This window comes from Lepidochelys olivacea, assembly GCF_965140295.1.
Source record: "Lepidochelys olivacea isolate rLepOli2 genome assembly, chromosome: 11".
In the NCBI taxonomy this organism is placed as follows: Eukaryota; Metazoa; Chordata; order Testudines; family Cheloniidae; genus Lepidochelys; species Lepidochelys olivacea.
Genome location: NC_140421.1, coordinates 78,529,733 through 78,550,715, shown reverse-complemented (window position 1 = coordinate 78,550,715; position 20,983 = coordinate 78,529,733). Strand labels below are relative to the sequence as shown.

Below are 20,983 nucleotides of genomic sequence, written 5' to 3'. Positions count from 1 at the left end.
TCACTACAGATGCCTCCCTGATAGGCTGGGGTGCACCCTTCCAAAACCTCACAGCTCAAGCCAAATAGACCCCTCAGGAGGTGATACTTCATATCAACATGTTAGAACCCAGAGTGGTTTGTTATGCTTTCCAGCACTTCCTACCCCACATCAAGGGCCATGCAGTCAGAATAATGCTGGACAACAGAGTAGCATGATCCCACCAAATCAGTAAAGCTATGGAATGGGTGTGTATTACACTGCATCTCAGCACCTACCAGGACTGCAGAACTCAGTAGCGAACTCCCTCAGCAGGCATTTCACCATTAACCACAAGGGAGAGCTGAATGTGGGGTCATCCACAGATATCTCTTTGCAACACCATCCAATGCAAAGTGCAGACGATTCTGCTTGAGGAGACGGCACGGTTGGAATTCAATGTGAGATGCCCTAGTCGTTCCTTGGCCTTGCATATTGCTATGCACTTACCCCTAACACCTTTATTGGGCAAGTTCCTGAACGAACTGAAACAGGTAAATTAGTAGCCATCCCCATATCATCATCATGGCCAAGACAGGTGTAGCTCCTGGAGCTGGTTCATGTCTGTGACAGCAAAGCTCCTCACCCAGGAATCAGAATTCATCACCCACCCCAATCTTTTAGTGCTTCACCTCAAGGCATGGGTACTAGATGGCTCTCTGGTATAGAACAAGATTGCTCCCCAGAAGTACAAACAGTACTGCTTCATGGTAACACTTCTAGATTTGGTGTAGTAACCAATCGATACCGCCTCCTGAATCTCAACTAACACACTCTTAATTACTTGTTGAATTTAAAAACAGGCTTATCGCTGAGCTCCATTAAAGTTCACCTAGCTGCCCTCACAGCTTTTTGCTTCTCCCAGTGAGAGGTTTTCAGTGTTCACCCACACAACCACTAAAAGGATTTTCAAGGGCCTTCTTATCTCTTCCCTCCTGTCAAGGAACCAGCTCCACCATGTTCTCCCATCGTTCCAGCTGTATCCACTCCAGTGCTGTGTGTGTGTGTGTGGGACCAATGCCCTGAGGAAACCCGCATTTGGAACCTATAGGGAACTGTTCCCTCCTTCATCTGTCCCTTCAGATCTCATTCCTCAGAGCCATCACTTCCAGAAGGTAGTGGAGCTTGGAGCCTTGTCACTCATCAGGTCACTTGGAGCCTTGTCACTCATCACACACAGCTTTGTGACCTACTTAAAATTTCTTCAGAATTCCAGATTGATCAGGAGATTCACCTACCAGTGTATTACCTGAGCCTCACTCTTTGAGAGAGGAAACAAGCCTCCATATACTGGATGTATGAAGAGACCTCACCCTTACCTAGACAGGAGTAGGCCCTTTAGGACTTCATCCCAGCTTTTCATATCAATTGCAGAGCAAATGAAAGTACAAGTGTTTTCCACCCAAAGATTGTCCAGATGGGTTGCAGTATGCATCTTAACCTGTTACGAAGTCTCAGGGGTTCACTCCCTCTTCCCCAACCCTAAGAGCCATTGCTCATTCTACCAGGGCTTCAATCTATCCTCGTAGACCTATTGAAAAATATGCGTATCTCAGACAGCTGCAGGGCAGCCATCTGGTCTTCGGTGCACACATTTCCCTAGCACTATGCTCTTGTGGCTGCTTCCAGAAGTGACAGAGCTTTTGGTGATGCTATTCCACAGTCTGTACATCACCCTCCTCTGTAACTGAAGTACTGCTCAGGAATCTCCTCATGTGAAACACCCATAGGGACACTACTCAGAGGAGAGGTTACTAACATTGTGCAGTAACTGGAATTATTTTATATTTGTGTTCTGTGGGTGCTCCACGACCAGCTCTTCTTCTCCTCTCCCTCAGTCTTTTGTCGGACTTCTGTGGTTAAGAAGGAACTAAATTGGTGGCAGCAGGGTCACCCCCCATTCCCACAGAAACCCACATCCTGGAGCACAAGGCTGCCTGGGGCACATATGCGGAAGCTGCTGACAAAAATTTCCAATCAAGAGTGCACAGACATGGAGCACCCAAAGGGGGACACGTGTCGAAGAACTCCAATTACTGTACAAGGTTAGTAACCTCTCTTTGTATGAGACTTGTGAAATGTTTTATTATAGTTTATATTGGTTTAAGTCAGTGGAGGGTGAGCCAGCAAGACAACTCCCAGATAAGAATAGTCCAGCACACACTTGAAAGACAGTGGGGAAAGATCTTAGCTTCAGGGATCCTACATCCTGTCTCCAACAAAATTACAAGCCTCGTTTTCCCAGTGGTGGGAGTTAACCAATCAAAGGGCTATAAACAGTTAAAAAGTGACTTCGACCCTATGAAGGGTGGTTATCAAAAGATGGAGCAGAATATAAAAACATGATCCCTGAAGCAGACAGGCTGAACTGGTGTTGAATGTGAAGGGAACAAATTATGCCACCCAGTCCCTAGAAGTCTTGGGGTTCTGTTGGAAGTTTAGACCTACCCAGTATGCCCAGGTGGAAGATGACAAGGTGGGTGAGGGAATATCTTATATTGGACCAACTTCTGTTGGTGAAAGAGACAAGCTTTCAAGCTACACAGAGCTCTTCTTCATGTCTGGGAAACGTACTCAGTGTCACAGCTAAGTACAAGGTGGAACAGATTGTTTAGCCTAAGTAGCTAACTCACATTTCAAGGGACCACTCAAGATGAAGTATCCTGTTAACACCCTTCCAGTCATAGGGGGGAAAGAAAGGTGGGGTTAGGGAAAGGCAGGTGGTGGTAGTGAATTATAGATTGATTCAATAAACCATGTTTCTGTTCAGTCCATGATTTTCTGAGTCTAGCAAAATGATGAATTTAAGTACCGCGCGCGCCTGTGGAAAGTGCTGTGCAGGTTTCCTTTGAGGATGAGGACTCATAGGTCAGATAGAGAATGATCGCTTTGTGAAAAGTGTTCACCCACAGGTGACAGGGTGTTTTTGTCTTTTACCATTTTCCTGTGTGAGTTCATTCAAGAGCATAGTGATTGTCTGGTTTCACCTATATAGTTGCTATTGGGGCATTAGTGGGCCATATGAGGTACACCACATGTTGTGATAGGCATGTGTAGGATCCATGGATCTTGAAAGGTATGTTGTAGGGAGTGTTGGTCATTGTAGCAGTGGAGATGTGTCTGCAGGTTTTGCATCTGGTGCCACTTTGAGTTGTGTCCTGGTCTGTTGGGAGCTTGCCTCTAATAATAAGGTTGGGGGGTTGTTTGAAGGCCAGAAGAGGGGGCTCAGGAAAGATTTAGAATCATAGAATATCAGGATTGGAAGGGACCTCAGGAGGTCATCTAGTCCAACCCCCTGCTCAAAGCAGGACCAATCCCCAATTTATGCCACAAATCCCTAAATGGCCCCCTCAAGGATTGAACTCACAACCCTGGGTTTAGCAGGCCAATGCTCAAACCACTGAGCTATCCCTTCCCTATTCTTTCAGGATGGGGTCCCCATCGAATATGGGTTGCAGTTTGATGATATCCCATATGGGTTCCAGTGTGGGGGTGCTGGGTGACAGCTAGGAGTGTGTGATCGGAGGGGGTTTTATTTCTGTGTCGAAGCAGGTTCTCGTGTGGTATCTGGTAAACTTGACATCTGTATAAGCTGTTTATCTAAAATCATCTTTCTCCGAAATGCTTTGGTTCTAAATAAACAATTGGATTGCTTTAAAAAGGCTGTCTGGTCACTGCTGGTCAGAGCTCCCAGAGAGAACAGAACTGCAGGGACTGAACCTAAGTCCAACCTGCTGGAGATAATCAGCACCAGGGGACTACAGCCCAAAGCCTGGGCTGAGAGTGAGAGAATTTCAGGATTCCACCTGGAGAGAAGTGACAGCTCAAGGCCTCGGACTTGAGGCTCAGAGAGACCAGCAAGTCAGAGGTGCAGTTATCCCAGAAACTGACAATATGTTTTTGACTGTGGACACTCGTAAACACCTAGTAGTGCCAATAATCATTGTTAGTTGCAATACAGTATTCAATTTATCAGTAAAATGATCAAACAAATGCACAATCATTTGTTTATGGAATGGCAGCAATGGTGGAAGAACAGTTGTGAGTAGCAAATTATTCCAGCATGATGCCAGTGTGTTCAGAATTGTTTAGCTGTCATGACTGGACACTGGTATTTTTGTTTTAAACATGAAGTGGTCTGTAAGTTTAAAAATATAATAAACTTTTTTAAATGGTCATGCTGCATGTTGCCATTTCTCTTTAACAGACCATTGTGAGCTGTACTCAGAAACAAAGAATGTTCTACAGCTTTTCCATGCTTGCTGCATTCAGCTATGAGGATGTGGATTTCCTCCAGATTTAGGCACAGCAAAGACTATATTAGTTTACAGTAAATCAGAGGATTTATCCCATATGACTAGTAATGTATAAAGACTCCAATGGCACACTGGTTTCTAATGTTTCTACATTCCACTTTCTTTGAAATTATGGGAACTTTCCATCTGAGTGAGTGTGTGTGTGTGTATATATACTTTAATATTTATAATATATATTTATATATGTTTGTAAATTAGGAACAGCATCCCTTTTTAGTAATTAAAATGCAGAATTAAGAGTATAAATATTATGCAAGCTACAGTTTATCCTGCCACATTTGAAACTGGCTTGATCCAAAGTAAATGTTTTCATTTGTACATCACAGATTTAAGCAGGACTGGAAGGGACCTTGAGATGTCATATAGTCCATCCCCCTGTACTGAGGCATGACTGTCAACCTCGACCAGAGTTAGGCAACCTATGGTCCTGCCTGGCCCTTGAGCTCCTGGCTGGGGAGGCTAGCCTCTGGTCCCTCCCCTGATGTCCCCCCATTCCCCGCAGCTTCAGCTCACCGTGCTGCCAGCACTCTGGAATCTAGACTGCACGGCAGCGTGGCTGACTCTGGCCAGGCGGCGCGGCTACCAGTCCTGGTGCGCTGAGCGGCATGGTAAGGGGGCAGGGAGTGGGGGGGATTGGATGGGGGGGTCCTGGGGGGCAGTTAGGGGTGGGGGGTCCCAGGAGGGGTGGTCAGGGGACAAGGAGCAGGGAGGGTTGGATGGGGTGGGGATTCTGAGGGGGGCAGTCAGGGCGGGAAGTGGGAGGGGGCAGGGCCCAGGCTGTTTGGGGAGGCATGGCCTTCAGGCCAAAAAGTTTGCCCACCCCGACCTAGACCATCCCTTTTGCGACGAAATGCAATTTGCTTCAAGTGCTCACCTGTCGTGCAATGCAAATTACAGTGTTGTCAGCACTGGTGGCTCTGTTCGGTCTCCACACAGCAACGATCAGTCTGGGTCTCCTTAGCAGCAGGACTCTGGCCTGGTCCACACTTAAATGCTAGCTTGACCTTTCTACTATGTGGGTCATGGCTGTGACAAACGCAGCCTCCTGAGCGCCACAGCTACCCCACACACGCACACAGCACCGGAGTGGGTACGGCTGGGACAATGGGAGAACATGTCCATAGCTGGGGAGTGGATCAGCTGCAGTCACACAAAAGCCCCCCTCTCTTTGCTGTAGGATGTGGCTGCACGGCAGATTGCAGGCTATGGGGCACCGTGGCAGGGTTACAATGGGGAAAGGTGGGTGACCAAGTGATTTGGTGGGGTTACAGCAGGTAGCATGACAGGGTTATCGCAGGCTACAGAGCACCAAGGCAGGATTAGAGCAAGGTGTGTGGCAGGTTACGTGGTGGGTTTATGGTAGGCTATGTAGTGGCATGCTGGGGTGATGTGCCTGGGTTACGTCAGGCTGTGGGGCAGGTTTATGGCAGGGGGTGTGGCTAGGTGCGGTGGCAGCGTAATGGCAGGTTACATGGTAGGGGGTTACGTTGTACGGACACAGCAGGCGAGTGGGTGATACAGCATGGCAGGGTTACATGGTAGGTTAGGGCAGGCTGTGTGGTAGGGTGACAAGGCAGGGATTACAAGAGTTTACCTGGTGGGATTACAGCAGATTACATGGTGGGTTAGGGCAGGTTGTGCGGCCAGGTGACATGGTGGGATTCTGGCAGGCCATGCGGCTGCGTGGCAGGGTGATGCAGTGGGATTGCAGCAGGTTACATGGCAGGGGATTATGTGGCAGGGCTGTAGCAGGCTATGAGGTGGCATACCAGGGTTATGGCAGGGGCTTACCTGGTGGGGTTACAGCAGACTGCGTGGCAGTGGGTGAGATGGTGGGGTTACGGTAGGCTGCATCGCAGAAGGTGATATGGTGGGATTATGGCAGACTCTGTGCCAGGGTTACGGCAGCTTGCCTGCAGGGGGTTATGTTTGCTGCTGCTTTGAGCAGGCGGTTGAACTAGATGACCTCCCAAGGTCTCTTCCAACCCTAATCTTCTTTGATTCTATCTTATGGGTTGCATGGCACGGTTATGGCCAGTTGCGTGGCAGGGTGTTATGTAGTACTTTTATAGCAGGCTCTGGGGCGGCGTGGCAGGGTTAGGGCAGGTTACGGGGTGGTATGGCAGGGGGCGGGGTGGTATGGTAGGGGGCAGCGTGGCAGGGTGACTTGGTGGGGTTACAGCAGGCTCCGGGGTGGCGTGGCAGGGTTAGGGCAGATTATGGGGTGGTATGGCAGGGGGCAGCGTGGCAGGGTGACTTGGTGGGGTTACAGCAGGCTCCGGGGTGGTGTGGCAGGGTTAGGGCAGGTTATGGGGTGGTATGGCAGGGGGCGGGGTGGTATGGCAGGGGGCAGCGTGGCAGGGGGCAGTGTGGCAGGGTGACTTGGTGGGGTTACAGCAGGCTCCGGGGTGGTGTGGCAGGGTTAGGGCAGGTTATGGGGTGGTATGGCAGGGGGCAGCGTGGCAGGGTTACAGCAGGCTGTGGTGGGGTGAGGTGGTCGGGCAGGTTATGGGGTGGTGAAGTGGGGTGAGGGGCTGGGCAGGTTATGGGGTGGGGTGAAGTGGTTGGGCAGGTTATGGGGAGGCGGGGTGGGGTGAGGGGGGTGGGGGTTATAGGGCAGGTTGCGGGGCAGGGTGAGGTGGTCGGGCAGGTTATGGGAGGGGATGGGGGTTACGGAGTGAGGGCTGGGCAGGTTCTGGGGCGGGGTGAGGGGGTGGGGGCTGGGCGGGTGGCTTACAGGTGGGGGGTGAGGGGGCGGGTTATGGGGCGGTGAGGGGGCGGGGGCTGGGGGGGCGGGTTATGGGGTGGTGAGGGGGTGGGGGCTGGGCGGATTATGGGGCGGTGGGGGCTGGGGGCTGAGGGGGTGGGGGCCGGGCAGGTTACGGGGCGGTGGGGCCTGGGGGCTGAGGGGGCGGGTTATGGGGTGGTGAGGGGGCAGGGGCTGGGCGGGTTATGGGGCGGCGGGGGCTGAGGGGGTGGGGGCTGGGCGGGTTACGGGGCGGCGGGGGCTGGGGGCTGAGGGGGCTGGTTATGGGGTGGTGAGGGGGCGGGGGCCGGGCGGGTTACGGGGTGGTGGGGCCTGGGGGCTGAGGGGGCGGGTTATGGGGTGGTGAGGGGGCGGGGGCTGGGCGGGTTATGGGGTGGTGGGGGCTGAGGGGGCGGGGGCTGGGCGGATTATGGGGGGGCGGGGGCTGGGGGGTTAGGGGGCGGGGTGAGGCGGTGGGGCGGGATGAGGGGGCGGGGGCCGGGCTGGTTATGGGGTGGTGGGGGCTGGGGGCTGAGGGGGCGGGTTATGGGGCGGTGAGGGGGTGGGGGCCGGGCGGGTTACGGGGTGGCGGGGGCTGGGGGCTGAGGGGGCGGGTTATGGGGTGGTGAGGGGGCGGGGGCTGGGCGGGTTACGGGGTGGCGGGGGCTGGGGGCTGAGGGGGCGGGTTATGGGGTGGTGAGGGGGCGGGGGCTGGGCGGATTATGGGGCGGTGGGGGCTGGGGGGTTAGGGGGTGGGGTGAGGCGGTGGGGCGGGATGAGGGGGCGGGGGCTGGGCGGATTATGGGGCGGCGGGGGCTGAGGGGTTAGGGGGCGGGGTGAGGCGGTGGGGCGGGATGAGGGGGCGGGGGCCGGGCGGATTATGGGGTGGCGGGGGCTGGGGGCTGAGGGGGCGGGTTATGGGGTGGTGAGGGGGCGGGGGCCGGGCGGATTATGGGGGGGCGGGGGCTGGGGGGTTACGGGGCGCCGGGGGGTGAGGGGGCGGGGGCCGGGCGGATTATGGGGCGGCGGGGGCTGAGGGGGTGGGGGCCGGGCAGGTTACGGGGTGGCGGGGGCTGGGGGCTGAGGGGGCGGGTTATGGGGCGGTGAGGGGGCGGGGGCCGGGCGGATTATGGGGGGGCGGGGGCTGGGGGGTTAGGGGGCGCCGGGGGCTGAGGGGGCGGGGGCCGGGCGGATTATGCGGCGGTGGGGGCTGAGGGGGCGGGGGCTGGGGGGGTTACGGGGCGGCGGGGGCGGGGCCGGGGCGACGTGGCGAGGCTGCGCGAATTGAGGGGCCGGAACAAGTCGACGGCCGCAGCTGGGCCGGCGCGTGCGGTAGCGAGGGGTTTCCTAGGTGATGGCGGCAGCGTCGCGCGCAGGCTCAGAGCGTCTGGTCTCGCGGATTCTTAAGTGCGCAGCGCGCGCTCTGTCTTGGCCCCTACGAGCTACCGTGGGAAGCACGGTGACTAACAGCGGCGTGCGCCTGAAACCCCGCCCTCCCGTGCGCCGGGCCCATTGGTGGACGTGCCCAGCCGCGTTCGGAGGGGGCGGGGCACAGCCTGAAGCTTCGCCTCCTCCCCTCCCGTGTGTCGCAAATTCCAGTCCGGGCAGGCAACGGTGGGCACGGGACTTCCGGGGCGGGGGGGTGGCTGGGGCCTCCCACCCGTGCCGTGCGCGTCCGGAGCGCATGCGCAGTGTGGGGCGGCGGCGCTGTGTTTCCGGGTCGCAGGGATCGCTTCCGGGGCGTGGAAGCCAGTCGGGGAAGCTGCCGCTGCCGGGTAATAGCGGTTCTGGGGCGCGGGGCGGGGCGGCCCTTTCCTGCCGCCGGGCCGGGCCGGGGCCGGGGCGGGGGGCGAGTGTCGCCGGGGCGCGGGGCGCGGGCAGCCCCCGGGGCTCCTGCTCCGCCCTCAGGGCCCGCGCCCGTGTCCTGCGGTGGGGGGCGGCCCCGGCCCGGCCCGGCCCGGCCCGGCCGCTCCGTGTCACCAGTCAGGCTAAGAGTTTCTCGCGGTTGTTTTCGGTGAAAGGCAGGGGCGGGTCAGGGGCTTCCCCGACTTTGTGTTTATTGCCCTGACCCGCCCCTGCCTTTCACCGAAAACAACCGCGACGCAAGGGGGCTGCGCCCGAGCCCTGGGGAGGGAGCGGGGGTCCGGCACCCACCGCCACTCCGGCTGGGAGCTCCAGGGTCCCGCTTTGGCGCCCGCGGCGGCGGCGGGGGGCGGGAGGGGTCCGGCTGGCGGACAGCCCCAGCCCCGGCCCCAGCCCCGCTGCCCTGGGGCCGGAGCGGGAAACGTCATCGATTCTGCGACCTGCTCTTAGCCTTAATCATCAACTCTGCGTGTCCGAGCAGGCAGCCTCCGTTCCTGCCCGTGGTCACTGGGCAGCTGCTGAAACGTGTAACAACAAGGGGGTGAGGAAAGCCCCAAAGGGCCCGCGTCACTGTTCAGGATGAGGCTTACTTAGGCTGTTTGAATCACGTCGGTATTTTTGAAAATTTTACACAGACCCATTCTTGATTTGGTAGCCGCAGAGACATCTTGATTTAAAACAAGGACCAAACCCAAACGCACAAGACTGAGACACCATGGCGCAGTAGGTCACAAGCAGAAAGCAGAGAAACACCATGAGACAATGACAGCGCTTAGCATTGGCTCACTTTACATCAAATTGTTTTGTGGAATTGCATTGTGAGGGTGAATGTCATTCTGTCGTCTTTTTTCCCCTTTCAGGTATTAACTATTCATCTGTGTACCTGATGCTGAAATTTGTTCCTCTTTAAATTGAGGAGACCATTGTTATGATTCTCCGTGACTAAATACCATTCCCCCCATCGTTACGTTACATTACATTACGTTATATGCCAAGCTGATACAATGATGAATTCTCAAAGTTTCTCGTTACCAACAATGGTACCCAGTAGTTCTGTTATTAATAATTCCATGACTAGTAACTTATCAACAAACAATCCACCCAGCAAATCAGTTCTCATTAGCAAACCGTTTAAATGCTCTGAATGTGGCAGATCTTTTGCCCAGCTGACAGAGCTGGAGCTTCATGAGATGTCTCACGCTGCGGAGCGACCGTATCGCTGCGAGCTCTGTGGAAAGACCTTTGCGCAGACATCAGCTCTGGTGAAGCACCAGCGCGTTCACACAGGAGAGAAGCCTTACAAGTGTCCCATGTGTGGGAAGACCTTTGCTCTGTCCTCTGGCCTGGTACTGCACAAACGCATTCACACTGGCGAGCGACCCCACACCTGCCCGCTCTGTGGCAAGAAATTCATCTCCTCCTCCCACTTGGCCCTGCATCTGCGCTCGCACACGGGCGAGAGGAAGTACAAGTGCAATGTGTGTGGGAAGCTCTTCCTACAGTCCTCGCACCTTGTGAGGCACAAAGCAATCCACACAGGGGAAAAGCCCTTCAAATGTGAGGACTGTGGGAAGAACTTTGGGCGTGCCTCACACCTGAAGACTCACCGACGTGTCCACACAGGGGAGAGGCCTTTCAAATGCACCCAGTGCGAGAAGGCCTTCACACAGAAGGCAGGACTAATCCTGCACATCCGCCTTCACACTGGTGAGAGGCCCTACAAATGTGAGAAGTGTGGGAAAAACTTCCGTTCCTCTGCTCACCTCATGTCGCATCAGCTCCTTGAGTCTGGGGAGAGGAATTTCAAATGTACCACATGCAGTAAGGCCTTTAAGCAGGCCTCATCTCTCAAACAGCACCTAAAAACACATGAAGCCCGTGAGCCTCACCGCTGTTCTGTTTGTAGCCGAACTTTTTCTAGGTCCTCTTATCTCCAGCTTCATATGAGAACGCACAGTGGGGAGAGGCCCTATCATTGCATGGTTTGCAACCGGACTTATGCCAAAATGTCTACATTTGAGAAACATTGTAAAAAGCATCAGCAGGATGAAGAGGGGTGCGACATCAGGCCCAGAGCAATGACTACAAGGGCAAAAGCACTAGCTGAAAAGAAAAGGCAGGAACAGAAACAGCTGCACCAAGATGACCACCCAGAACAACATCATCAACATGACAGAGAGCAGCAACAAGATGGAGAGCAGTAAATAATCACTAAAACCAAAATTGGGTGTGGTTCCCTGCGTCCCCACCCCAAATGGGGGAGGGAGTGGCTGAGTTAATTTCTATCAAATAAAAACCCCGAGTCACACCAGTGTTGTTCAAGAAAACATTCTGACGTGGAATTCTGCATTCTAAAGGTGCAAGGCAAACACTTTTCTTTGTCACACCAGACATCTCTCCAAGAAGTCTCCCAGTGCTCCATACAATCAGTGTTGTGTTCAAAATGTTACACGGTTACAATAGAGTTTCACAGAGTTCATCCTTCGCTATTTTGTTTTAAATAGGTAGGATGCCTCTTCTAAGCTAGAGTCGTAAGGATTATCATTCAGCCAAAATGTTCAATTTTATAGGGATTGTTTTAAAAAAAAAAAGGGGGGGGGGGGAGGGGTGAGTCTTTGGCTGCAAGATGTAAATTGAGATCCCTTGGGTGAAGATTAAAGAAAGTGACATTCCTGCCCAAATTGGAGTCCAACTTTTTGCTTACGCTGGTACCAGAAATTGGGTAGGGAAAGATTAATGGAATTTTAACCTGTGAAGTGCAATTTGTTTCTAAAGCACTGTAAATATCTAGAAAAATAGTGTCTGAGCCTTTTTTTCTTACTTTCCCAAGGGAAAGGAAAGTTCTGCTCAGCATCCGAGCACGGCTTGGTGCCCTGAGTGAGATAGGTTTGAAGAGTGGCAGGTCTTACTGTGTGATGTTGGAGATCAGCCTTTTTTCATTTCAGAAAATAAATAAGGCAAGTGGGGCGAATCTGTAATTCAGGTTACTTTGAACAATTTTGAACTTCCAGAACATCATTTTGTATCAAAGCTGAAAGAGTAAATTTTTTTTTTTTTTTTAATTTTAAGCTTTTCAGAACAGAAAATTTGTTGGTAGAGAGAGATTCTAATCTCTGACGTTGTTTGGCCAAATCAAGTATACTGTTAACGTATTGCTGTCTTTGGTTACTGAACCTATTACATTGGGAAAACTTGGAAATAACTTGATTTGACTGCGGTCATTATGGGATTTCATGTTAAATATGGCCGAGAGATCATCTTTAACAGAACTGAGATGACACTCTACAGATTCTGAGGAGCGCTAAACATATTTTTAAAGTAAACAAAAACAGCAGGGGAAAATGTGGTGCCTTTATGACAGCATAGCTCTTCTTAAACCAGGGCTTCATCCTAAGTTCCTGTAAGCTTTAAATCATTTTAGCAACACTTATAGAACCTACTTTAAATGTTTGCTTATCACTTATTATTACACAAAAAGTCACTTATGCCAGGAAAAAAAGGAAGAAATCGTTTCCATAATTTGAGCATGTTTAAATGCATGTTCCTATTTTCTATATTGAGTGCATTGACTTTCTCAGACTAACTATATTTTCATGCCGTTGTGTGGAAACACACATTTTGCACTTTAAGGATATATTTAGAAAGGCATGTGTCTTTGGTTCTCTGTTGCATACTCACAGCTCCATGTTTTTAGGCCAAAAATGTACTGTTGCAGTTGGAATGAAAACTTATGCATTGTAAATATATCAAAGAATTGAGTCAGATGAATTACACTGTGGGGGAATTGAATTCAATTTAACAGCACGTTCACAGATAACAAAACTGATGAAAGAATCCTTTGACTTGTCTTCAGAATTTACTGTACAGTGGATGACCTGAGGTACAAAAAGTCTTTCGCAGACCTGATATTTTTATATAGCTGAATTGTACACTTGCAGTATTCAAACAGACAAATAGAACTTCTGATATAAGTCAGAGTTTATTGTCATCGTAACTTATAATGCAAACTTTTGCTACAGACTTTAGATTCATTCTGTTGTGAACTGTAATATTCTTTGAGAGGGACCAGACTCACTGGGATATATCTGCAGTCGTGTGATGGAGCAGTGCCATACAAGTAGAGTTTATCTTTTTGTACTTCAATATGCCTATTAAAATAACCACTATAACTGGCTGTCTATTTTTCCATCCTGACATTTCTGATTTTACCCTAAACTATTTGCTGCCCAAAGTAAAATGGAAATCACTAGTAGTTTAGCTTCCTTTAAAACTTTTAAATTGTTTTAGCTAGCTATATAATGTTTCTCTGCTAGTTGTGGTATTCCCCTTACAAAATGTAGAAGTCATTGGCACGCTGTGTTCTTTCTTGCAACGTAGTGTACTTCCATTCAGAATTCAAAGATGATGACAAAAGAAACTTTTTAAGGGCTATCTTATTCCCTCCATGTTGCTCCTTTGTGCTTATTTATTTCCATTTTACATCTCCACCCCCCCTTTTCTTTTTTAATCTTCCCCTTTTGCTTTTTCAGTTTCCTGCTCTGTCAGCTGTCTTCTCCCAGTGACCGGAAGCCCAGGAAGCAGGATCGACCCAGAAATTGTAAATTAAAAAAACAAGTTCCAGGAGTATTTCAGAGTGGAAAAATGAAAGTATGCTCTATTATGCCCTGAATGTTACACTAATGTAAGTAAGGCTGGGCAAATCATGTAGATTGAAATATAACTCTTAGGAGAGAACAAGTTCAAAAGTGTGATTAATGGAAATAATGCCAATCCCTGTATTTTTCAGCCTAATGCACAGAGAGGAAGCAGAAAAAATTGTTTTTGTGTCACCTCCCTCCCAAAAATGAAAGTAACTTTCCATACTGAAGTAACTTGTAGTACCTGATTCTAATTACTCATGAATTTCAAGATCCATCCAATGGTGCAATGATTTGGTGGTTTTTTTAGGAGGGTAATGCTTCCCTGTTGGAGCTGGGAAAGCTTTTTTGATGAAGTGCCACCTTCCCCATGGAACAGATTCACCTGCTTTCTGTAATCATTTGTGTGTTTAGAAGAGATTGGGTCAGCCCTAACACATGGCCCTTATCCTAGCCCCTTATCTTAGCTGTTTGCTGAGAAAATAGTAATGGGGTTATTTACAGTAGAGTAGTTTCCCACCAAAGTAGGATTCAGATGTCCAAAGTGTCACATGCTTGGTCAGTCTCATTCATCACAATGCTCCTCTAATTCACTCATCAGGCCCTAAAAAAATTGTGGTTTGTGTTTCATTGTAAAGGAACTTGGCTAAATAATATTAATAAAAGACCTTGTTTCCCTTAAAACAGTGGTTCGCAGAACGTTACAGGGGGTTCACCAGAAAAATTTCACTAATGGCGGCCAGAGGACCTTGGGCATTAGAGGCAGAAGGTGGGACTCAGTTGCAGGGCTGGCAGCCCGAGCCCCAGGGAGAGCGGGCCAGGCAGTTGGGGCTGGCAGCCCGAGCCCTGACCCCATCAGCAGGGGAGCCGGCCACCCGAACCCCAGTGGTCCACGCAGGGCTGGCAGCCCAAGCCCCAGGGAGAGCGGGGCCGAGCAGTTTGGGCTGGCACCCCAAGCCCCTGCGGTCAGCGGGACCTGCAGCCCGAGCTCAGTGGAGCTCAGTTGACCGGGGCGGTAAACGGGGTTCAACAGCAAAAGCCCCATGGAGTACAGAGGAAATTTTAACTTAAATCCCTGGAAATACTCATTTTTAGGAGGGGGTTCACAAGATTTCACAATTTAGTGAAAGGGGTTCGCAGGCTGTTAAAGTTTGGGAACCACTGCCTTAAAACATTCTAGTAACAAGCCTGAGATTGGAATGGTTTGCAAACTGAAAGCCCAGTGACATACATCTCTAGCAGTCTCAGTGGCTCTTTACAGTGGGGGATACTGTGCTGCTGGAATGAACACTTAAATTGGAGCAAACAGCAAATACCAGCCTAGAAGAATGAGGGACCAACAGATGTATGGATTTAATCCTTTCCAGATTCATTTTGTTGCTGTCAACATACAAATTCATAGCTTTCCTTTGGCTCTCTCCTGAGTGCACATACCATTAACGGTGAACAAAACAATGCATTTTTGTAAGTATGCTATCAGGATACCAATACAAGACAAAAAGAAATGGAGGACTTGTGGCCCCTTAGAGACTAACAAATTTATTTGAGCATAAGCTTTCGTGAGCTACAGCTCACTTCATCGGATATTAATGTGCATAAATAAGAAACCATCTACGGGTGCTGATAATTTCATGTCTAGGCTGCTTTAGTAAAAGGGGAGGGTTCTTAGTCCTAAGAATACTTGGTCTGTCTTTGAGGAGTCGGGGGAAGAGCTAAGATGTACAGCGACAATTCAGATAGTAAAATCACAGTGCAGAAAGTAGTGGAAACGTTTGAAAAGACAGAACTAACTGAAGAGAATTACAAAAGTATCAGTGAACCAAACTGCTCCTATGTGAATGTTTCTTTTTCAATCTCTGCAATTTGTATGGAAAGTCCTTTTTATACCACTCACAATCCACATATCCTTGCTGTAATTTTGTCCAATTATTTCTCCTTTCCAGTTAACATATGATTTTGTTGATAGATAATGCTCCTCTCGGCAAGGTAAGGACTGTAATGTCTGTGGCTTTAGTCCTCAGATACCTTCCTTTCTGCAACAAGTTCCGTCTAATTTGCATATCTGGGCTTAAAATTGGGAAGCCTTAAATTCTTACTCCTCTTAGAGAGGTAGAGAAACTTATTTGCATTCTTTTCTGGTCTCTGATATCACTTAGCTTTACAATAAAAATACCAGCATTAAATAGGTTAGTAAAACTGTCTAAACAAGATGGCTTACCCTATTGTTCTGGAGAGAAGGATGGCAGGAATCATGTATCCAGTATCAGTAAATAACATATTTTAAGGACAGGTTGGGTCATTCAATAGACTTGAGATTAAAACAAATTCACCTTCCTTTACCACCATAGTTTTTAGCAACTTTGCCTTTGTTCCCTCCTTTGAGAGAATCAGAGACATGAGAGGTAGAAAGGACTCATTAATTCATCTGATCCATCTCCCTGTCTCCCTATAGTATATTAACCTAAAAAACACATTTCAAAAAGTCCCAAATGAGGAAGCTACCATTGCTTTCTGGGGATAATATCCAACTGCTCAATAATACATAGTCCTGTCAAGAACTTTTTTAAAAAATGCTTCCCCTTTTAATTTCATTCTGCTGCTGTTAGCTGCATCTGTTGTGCAACCCTAAATAAGTTCTCCTTGCCCTTGGTATGTATCCCTTTCAAATGCCTGTAGATTATCAGATTTATCCCCCTCTTTTTGTCACCTTGTTTCTCCTTCTACTCCATCCAAAAACATCACCAAGCAATCACTTCCCTACAGTGCACCGCTTCCTGCTTTCAGCACTTCCTCGGCACTATTCAAACGGTAGGACTCGATTTGTTTGACAGCCGTCGCTTCCTTCCCCATGTGGCTTCCCTGTTTCCTTGTAAGGTCTGAGCTCTGTTTGAAGCTTTTGCCACAAAGTGTGCCTGTGCAGATTTCGCTTGTGTGAGGCAAGTGCTGATGAGCTGGTTACAGTGTGCCCTGGTGCTTGTGGTTCCTCTGGTGCCGGATCAGGTTGGAGTTCTGGCTGAAGGCCTTCCCGCAGGTGGGGCATTTGTAGGGCCGCTCCCCTGTGTGCACTCTCTGGTGAGTGATGAGGTGGGAGCTCTGGCTGAAGCCCTTCCCGCAGGCAGGGCAGATATAGGGCCTCTCCCCGGTGTGCACTCTCCGGTGTCTGAGTAGGGTCAGGTTCCGGTTGAAGCTCTTCCCGCACTCGGGGCACTGGAAGGGCCGCTCCCCAGTGTGGATACGCTGGTGTTTCACCAGGAGGGAGCTGTCACTGAAGCACTTTCTGCACTCGGGGCACTGGAAGGGCCGCTCCCCCGTGTGGCGTCTCTGGTGGGCGAGTAGCTTGGCAGGGTTGGCGAAGCCTTTTCCGCAGGCAGTGCACTGGCAGGGCCGCTCCGCGCGATGGTTCCTCTGGTGAGTGCTGAGGTGGGAGCTGACAGCAAAGCGTTTCCCACACTCAGTGCAGTGGAAGGGCCGCTCCCCAGTGTGGACGCGTTGATGCGTGAGCAGGTTGGAGCTCTGGCTGAAACCCTTCCCACAGTTGGAGCACTGGAAGGGCCTCTCACCTGTGTGCGTCCTGCGGTGCTGGGCTAGTGCCGAGCGCACCCGAAATCTCTTCCCACAGTCTGTACAGGTGTAGCGCTGCTCCTGTGCGTGGGCTCTCTGGTGCCTGCCCAAGGCCAAGGAGCTGTAGAAGCCTCTCTGGCAGACCCCACAAGGGTAGGGCTTGGCGTGGGTGCGCTGATGCTTGAGGAAGTGGGAGTTGAGGCCAAAGCTCTTCCCGCACTCACCGCACTCGTAGGGCCGCTCCCCGGTGTGGGTGCGGTGGTGTCTGACAAGGTTGGAGCTCTGGCTGAAGCCTCTCCCACAGGCAGGGCACTTGTAGGGCCTCTCACCCGTGTGGGTTCTCTGGTGGGTGATCAGGGCTGAGCTCCAGCTGAAGACCTTCTCACAGTCTGCACATGGATAGGATTTCTTTCCCATCGGGGCTCTTCGGCAGCCATTGAGGCCTGAGCCCCTGCTGTACCTTTTCTCACAACACTTAGTGTTCACTGACTGCCTGTGGCGACAGCTCTCTGATGGACAGTGGTGCCTTTGATGTTTGTGAGGTCTCATCCACGGTGAGTGGATTTTCTCTCTCTTTTGGAGAGTTTACCCTCTGTCTTTCTGGGCAGTTACAACTCTCATGGGCTCTTTCTTGATCAGGATTCTGGAAAACATTCTCTTCGGATCTCCCTGAAATTGTTCCATCTGGTTCCCCTCGCTCAAGTCCTTTCTGCTGAAGGTTCTCTGCACTCTCATTCATGATCCAAACATCTGCTGGAAAAAACAAAAACTCAGACACCGCTCATTCTCTGTGTGAAGGAGAAAGGAAACTGCAGAGGGTTCATCATGATTTTTGTCTGTTTTAATTCAGATTGAAATTCAGGAACCAATTTCTTTTAAATCCCTTCTCCAGAGGAGAGAGCATTGCAGTGCCAACATCCCATATCCTCAGCTCTACAAAGGCCGAGTGAAGGGAGGGCTTACTGGCTTCTAGAAAGACCTCTGGGAGATCTATGAGGGATGTGAGAGAACAGCTGTTTATAATATTGAATTTGATGAAACACAAACGTGAGGGCTCACAATGGCTTGGTTGGGACTTCAGCTCTTTTTTTCACTTAGTAATGGTTTCTGACTTAATTTTCCTCCTCACCTGTACAGGTATCACTGGTATCTTACTTTCCCCTGATTCCAGGGACCCCCATGGCTATTCCCCTTGTTCTGTGCAGGAGATCCTGCCAGGTTTAGGTGTCAGAAATCCTGGTCACGGAAAGCAAAATGGGAGATCCAGGTTGGTTAGAAAAACTGTTCTGTGATTTTAAACCCAGTGTCTTTCTTTACTGGTGCTTGTATTATCAAAATGGATGGGAAAGAGTTTGCTGAGTCTCTTTGGGAAAGGCAGTGTTCTGGTGTGAGATGTGACCGAGAGAGATTCAGACTGAGTGTCTACCCGTTGCAGGACTCAGTGATTCAGCTGAGCTGCAAACATTAAGCCACTTGTCCATTACTAAACCTTCAGAGTGTCCAGAACACACTCAGAGGATGAAGTGGAGAAATACAGTGATTACATGTACATAAATGACCCTGGACAAATAAATATAATATCTCCTCCCTCAGTGCAAGCTCTGGCTCTGGGGAATTTAGCACTGCCATTGTGTTTCTGCAACTTCTTTTCCCTAGGAAGAGATGGGACTGTGGCATTCTCTCTCTCGCACAGTTTTGTGCTGATTGCCCAGAATTCTAAGGGACTTGGGAAGATCCCTGTCCAGAAACTGACCTATGTCCTTCATAGAGAGTGCAGCCTTCTCATAAGTGAAGGAGAACAAGCCCTTACCCAGGGAGATCAGAGTCTTGTAATTCTCCTGCATGACATCCCTGTAGAAGACCCTCTGATGAGGGTCCAAAAGCACCTACTGCCCTTTGGTGCAATAGACTGTCACATCCGATGAAGTGAGCTGTAGCCCACGAAAGCTTATGTTCAAATAAATTGGTTAGTCTCTAAGGTGCCACAAGTCCTCCACTTCCTTTATGGTCACTGGTACCTGAAAAAAGAAGCATCTCCCGCTCAGTACTCTTTGCCCTTGAAACAATCCCACTATTGATCCTAAGAAGCCCCAGGCCAGCACTTCCTCTCCATTCTCCCATATTTCACAGGCTTCAGAGATCTGCTGCCCTCTCCCTCTTATAGCTGTAAATGCTGCCAGTACTGGGAAGCTGCAGCTGCAGCTAACCACTAGAGGAAGAGATCTGTCTTTGTCCTGAGCTCCCTCTGTTTTCCTTTCTTTGCCTCACTTCTTGCAGGAGTTGAAGGGCCCAGGCTTGGGCCTCAGCAGGGCTGAGAGGTTCGCGTTCTCACTTCTTGGGATTACACAGACTATTATATACATCTGGGGGTGGGAAACAATTCCCAGAAGTCCCTGTCAGTCACAGCGGTGCTAAATCCCAGGCTACAAACCTCGGGCATTTCAGGGCATTAGATTCTTCAGTTTTGTGGATTTCCCCACCCGAGGTGTCTGATCCTAAAAGGTCAGGTTCCAATAAGCCACCCCCAGAGCTGCTCCGGGTCCCACAGCTCCTCCAGGCATATTGTTCAGGTGCATGAGCAAGGAAAACCCATTCGGATTCAGCTTCTCTCTCCAGCACCGTCCTGCCCAGGAGCTGAGGTCAGTATCAACTCATTTTTACAGACAGAAAGCTGCAGGACAGTTGCTGGGAGCCTTGCCTCCCAGTCCCCATTCCTCCATCTCCCTCTGTTTCACCATCTGTTTTCTCTCTCCGTGCCAGTCTCTTCCATCTCCATTTTCCTCCTTTCTCTTAACACCTCACCTGTCCCTGTCCTTGGGGTACTCTCCCTGTACCGCCATGACCCCTCTCCCAATTTGTTCAGCTCATATGTTGTATCCCACCCACCAGGCCCCCTCTTTTCTGGAACCCCCCCGCCTTGGCAGTCCCCTCCTAGAATGGGATGAGCTGCTGCTGAAGCTCAGTGTGAATGTGCAGGGGTGCTGACGGCCTTCTCCCCACAGTCTGACTAACCTCCCTAATGCTTGCCCTGCCATGCTGTCAGGAGAGGCAGAGTGGGGCCAGGGTAGAAGTGGGGCTCGGCTGCTTGCTTAGTACCCCTAGAAGCGGAAAGCAGGAGTTTCAGGATGGCCTTGGTCACCACTGTCTGAATGGCATTTGAGCAGGGAGGAGTGATGGGTGGGGCCAGCATGTGGCTGTCCCACCAAGTGAGTGACTTGACAAGTCTCTCCTCCCAGCAGGTTTAACAGACAGCTTCAGCCCCACAGTGTATTTACATCCCCTCCCCTCTGCAGGACACACCCAGTCCCCAGAAATCCCCTACCTGAGCGTCTCCCCTGTGGCCATTTCCCATCTTCATCAGAGGAGGGCAATGGGGAGTGAAACGTGGACGCTATTCTGCAGCCTATCAGGGCAAGATGAGCACCTGGACATTCACGCCTGCCCCTTTCCGTCCCTCGTATTCCTGTGTCTTCCCTTCCCCTGGGAGAGCAGGTTATTGTCTCCGCTGTGGCTGTGCTGCAGCCTGGAAATTACACCCAGGAGCTGTCCAGTCCCTGACCCTTCTGTTTCTGATCATCCACTTCCTGCCTCCCCTCCCCTTCTCCCAGTGCAGAGCTACAGACACCATCAGCTACTCCATCCCCTTCCTGTGTCCCCCATACCAGCTCGGGCTGCAACACTCACCGTCTTCTGGCCTGATCTAGCCCCTAGAGAAGCCCCAGGGGCTCTGCAGACATTCACCGGAGCCACAGACCGCAGGTAATTGAGAGAGGGAAAGGAAGTGACTGCACAAGCCCCCTCCTTACCAAGTCCCAGAGCTGCTGCTGTTACTGACACAGGCT

General features: G+C 50.9%; 2 protein-coding genes across 11 annotated transcripts in view; one reads left to right on the top strand and one right to left on the bottom strand.

Moving 5' to 3' along the window:
- Window positions 1-8,364: 8,364 nt before the first annotated feature.
- The window catches only part of LOC311528250 (uncharacterized protein), a 34,613-nt gene continuing 21,994 nt past the window's right edge, over window positions 8,365-20,983 (top strand). For 3 of the 8 annotated variants that reach the window (XM_084643035.1, XM_084643041.1, XM_084643038.1), the window contains exons 1-3: window positions 8,365-8,855; window positions 9,804-13,624; window positions 20,750-20,900. The gene's annotated coding sequence lies outside the window, so the exon portion shown is untranslated. Of the gene's footprint in view, window positions 8,856-9,803; window positions 13,625-19,418; window positions 19,781-20,749; window positions 20,901-20,983 lie in introns of those variants that run through there. The other 5 variants (XR_014713550.1, XR_014713552.1, XR_014713553.1 and 2 more) reach the window with 3 other exon arrangements.
- Window positions 13,619-20,756, bottom strand: LOC311528252 (uncharacterized protein). Of its 3 annotated transcripts, none has more exons than XM_084643046.1 (2): window positions 20,464-20,756; window positions 13,619-17,894 (listed from the first exon to the last, which is right to left on the bottom strand). In XM_084643046.1, exon 2 carries the CDS (start codon window positions 17,688-17,690, stop codon window positions 16,536-16,538), a length of 1,155 nt encoding a protein of 384 aa, XP_084499172.1. In that variant the 5' UTR covers window positions 17,691-17,894; window positions 20,464-20,756; the 3' UTR covers window positions 13,619-16,535. The 3 variants fall into 3 exon arrangements, with proteins under 3 accessions (XP_084499172.1, XP_084499171.1, XP_084499173.1); XM_084643045.1 differs by having other exon boundaries at window positions 13,619-17,891; XM_084643047.1 differs by lacking the exon at window positions 20,464-20,756 and adding an exon at window positions 18,952-19,399 and having other exon boundaries at window positions 13,619-17,891.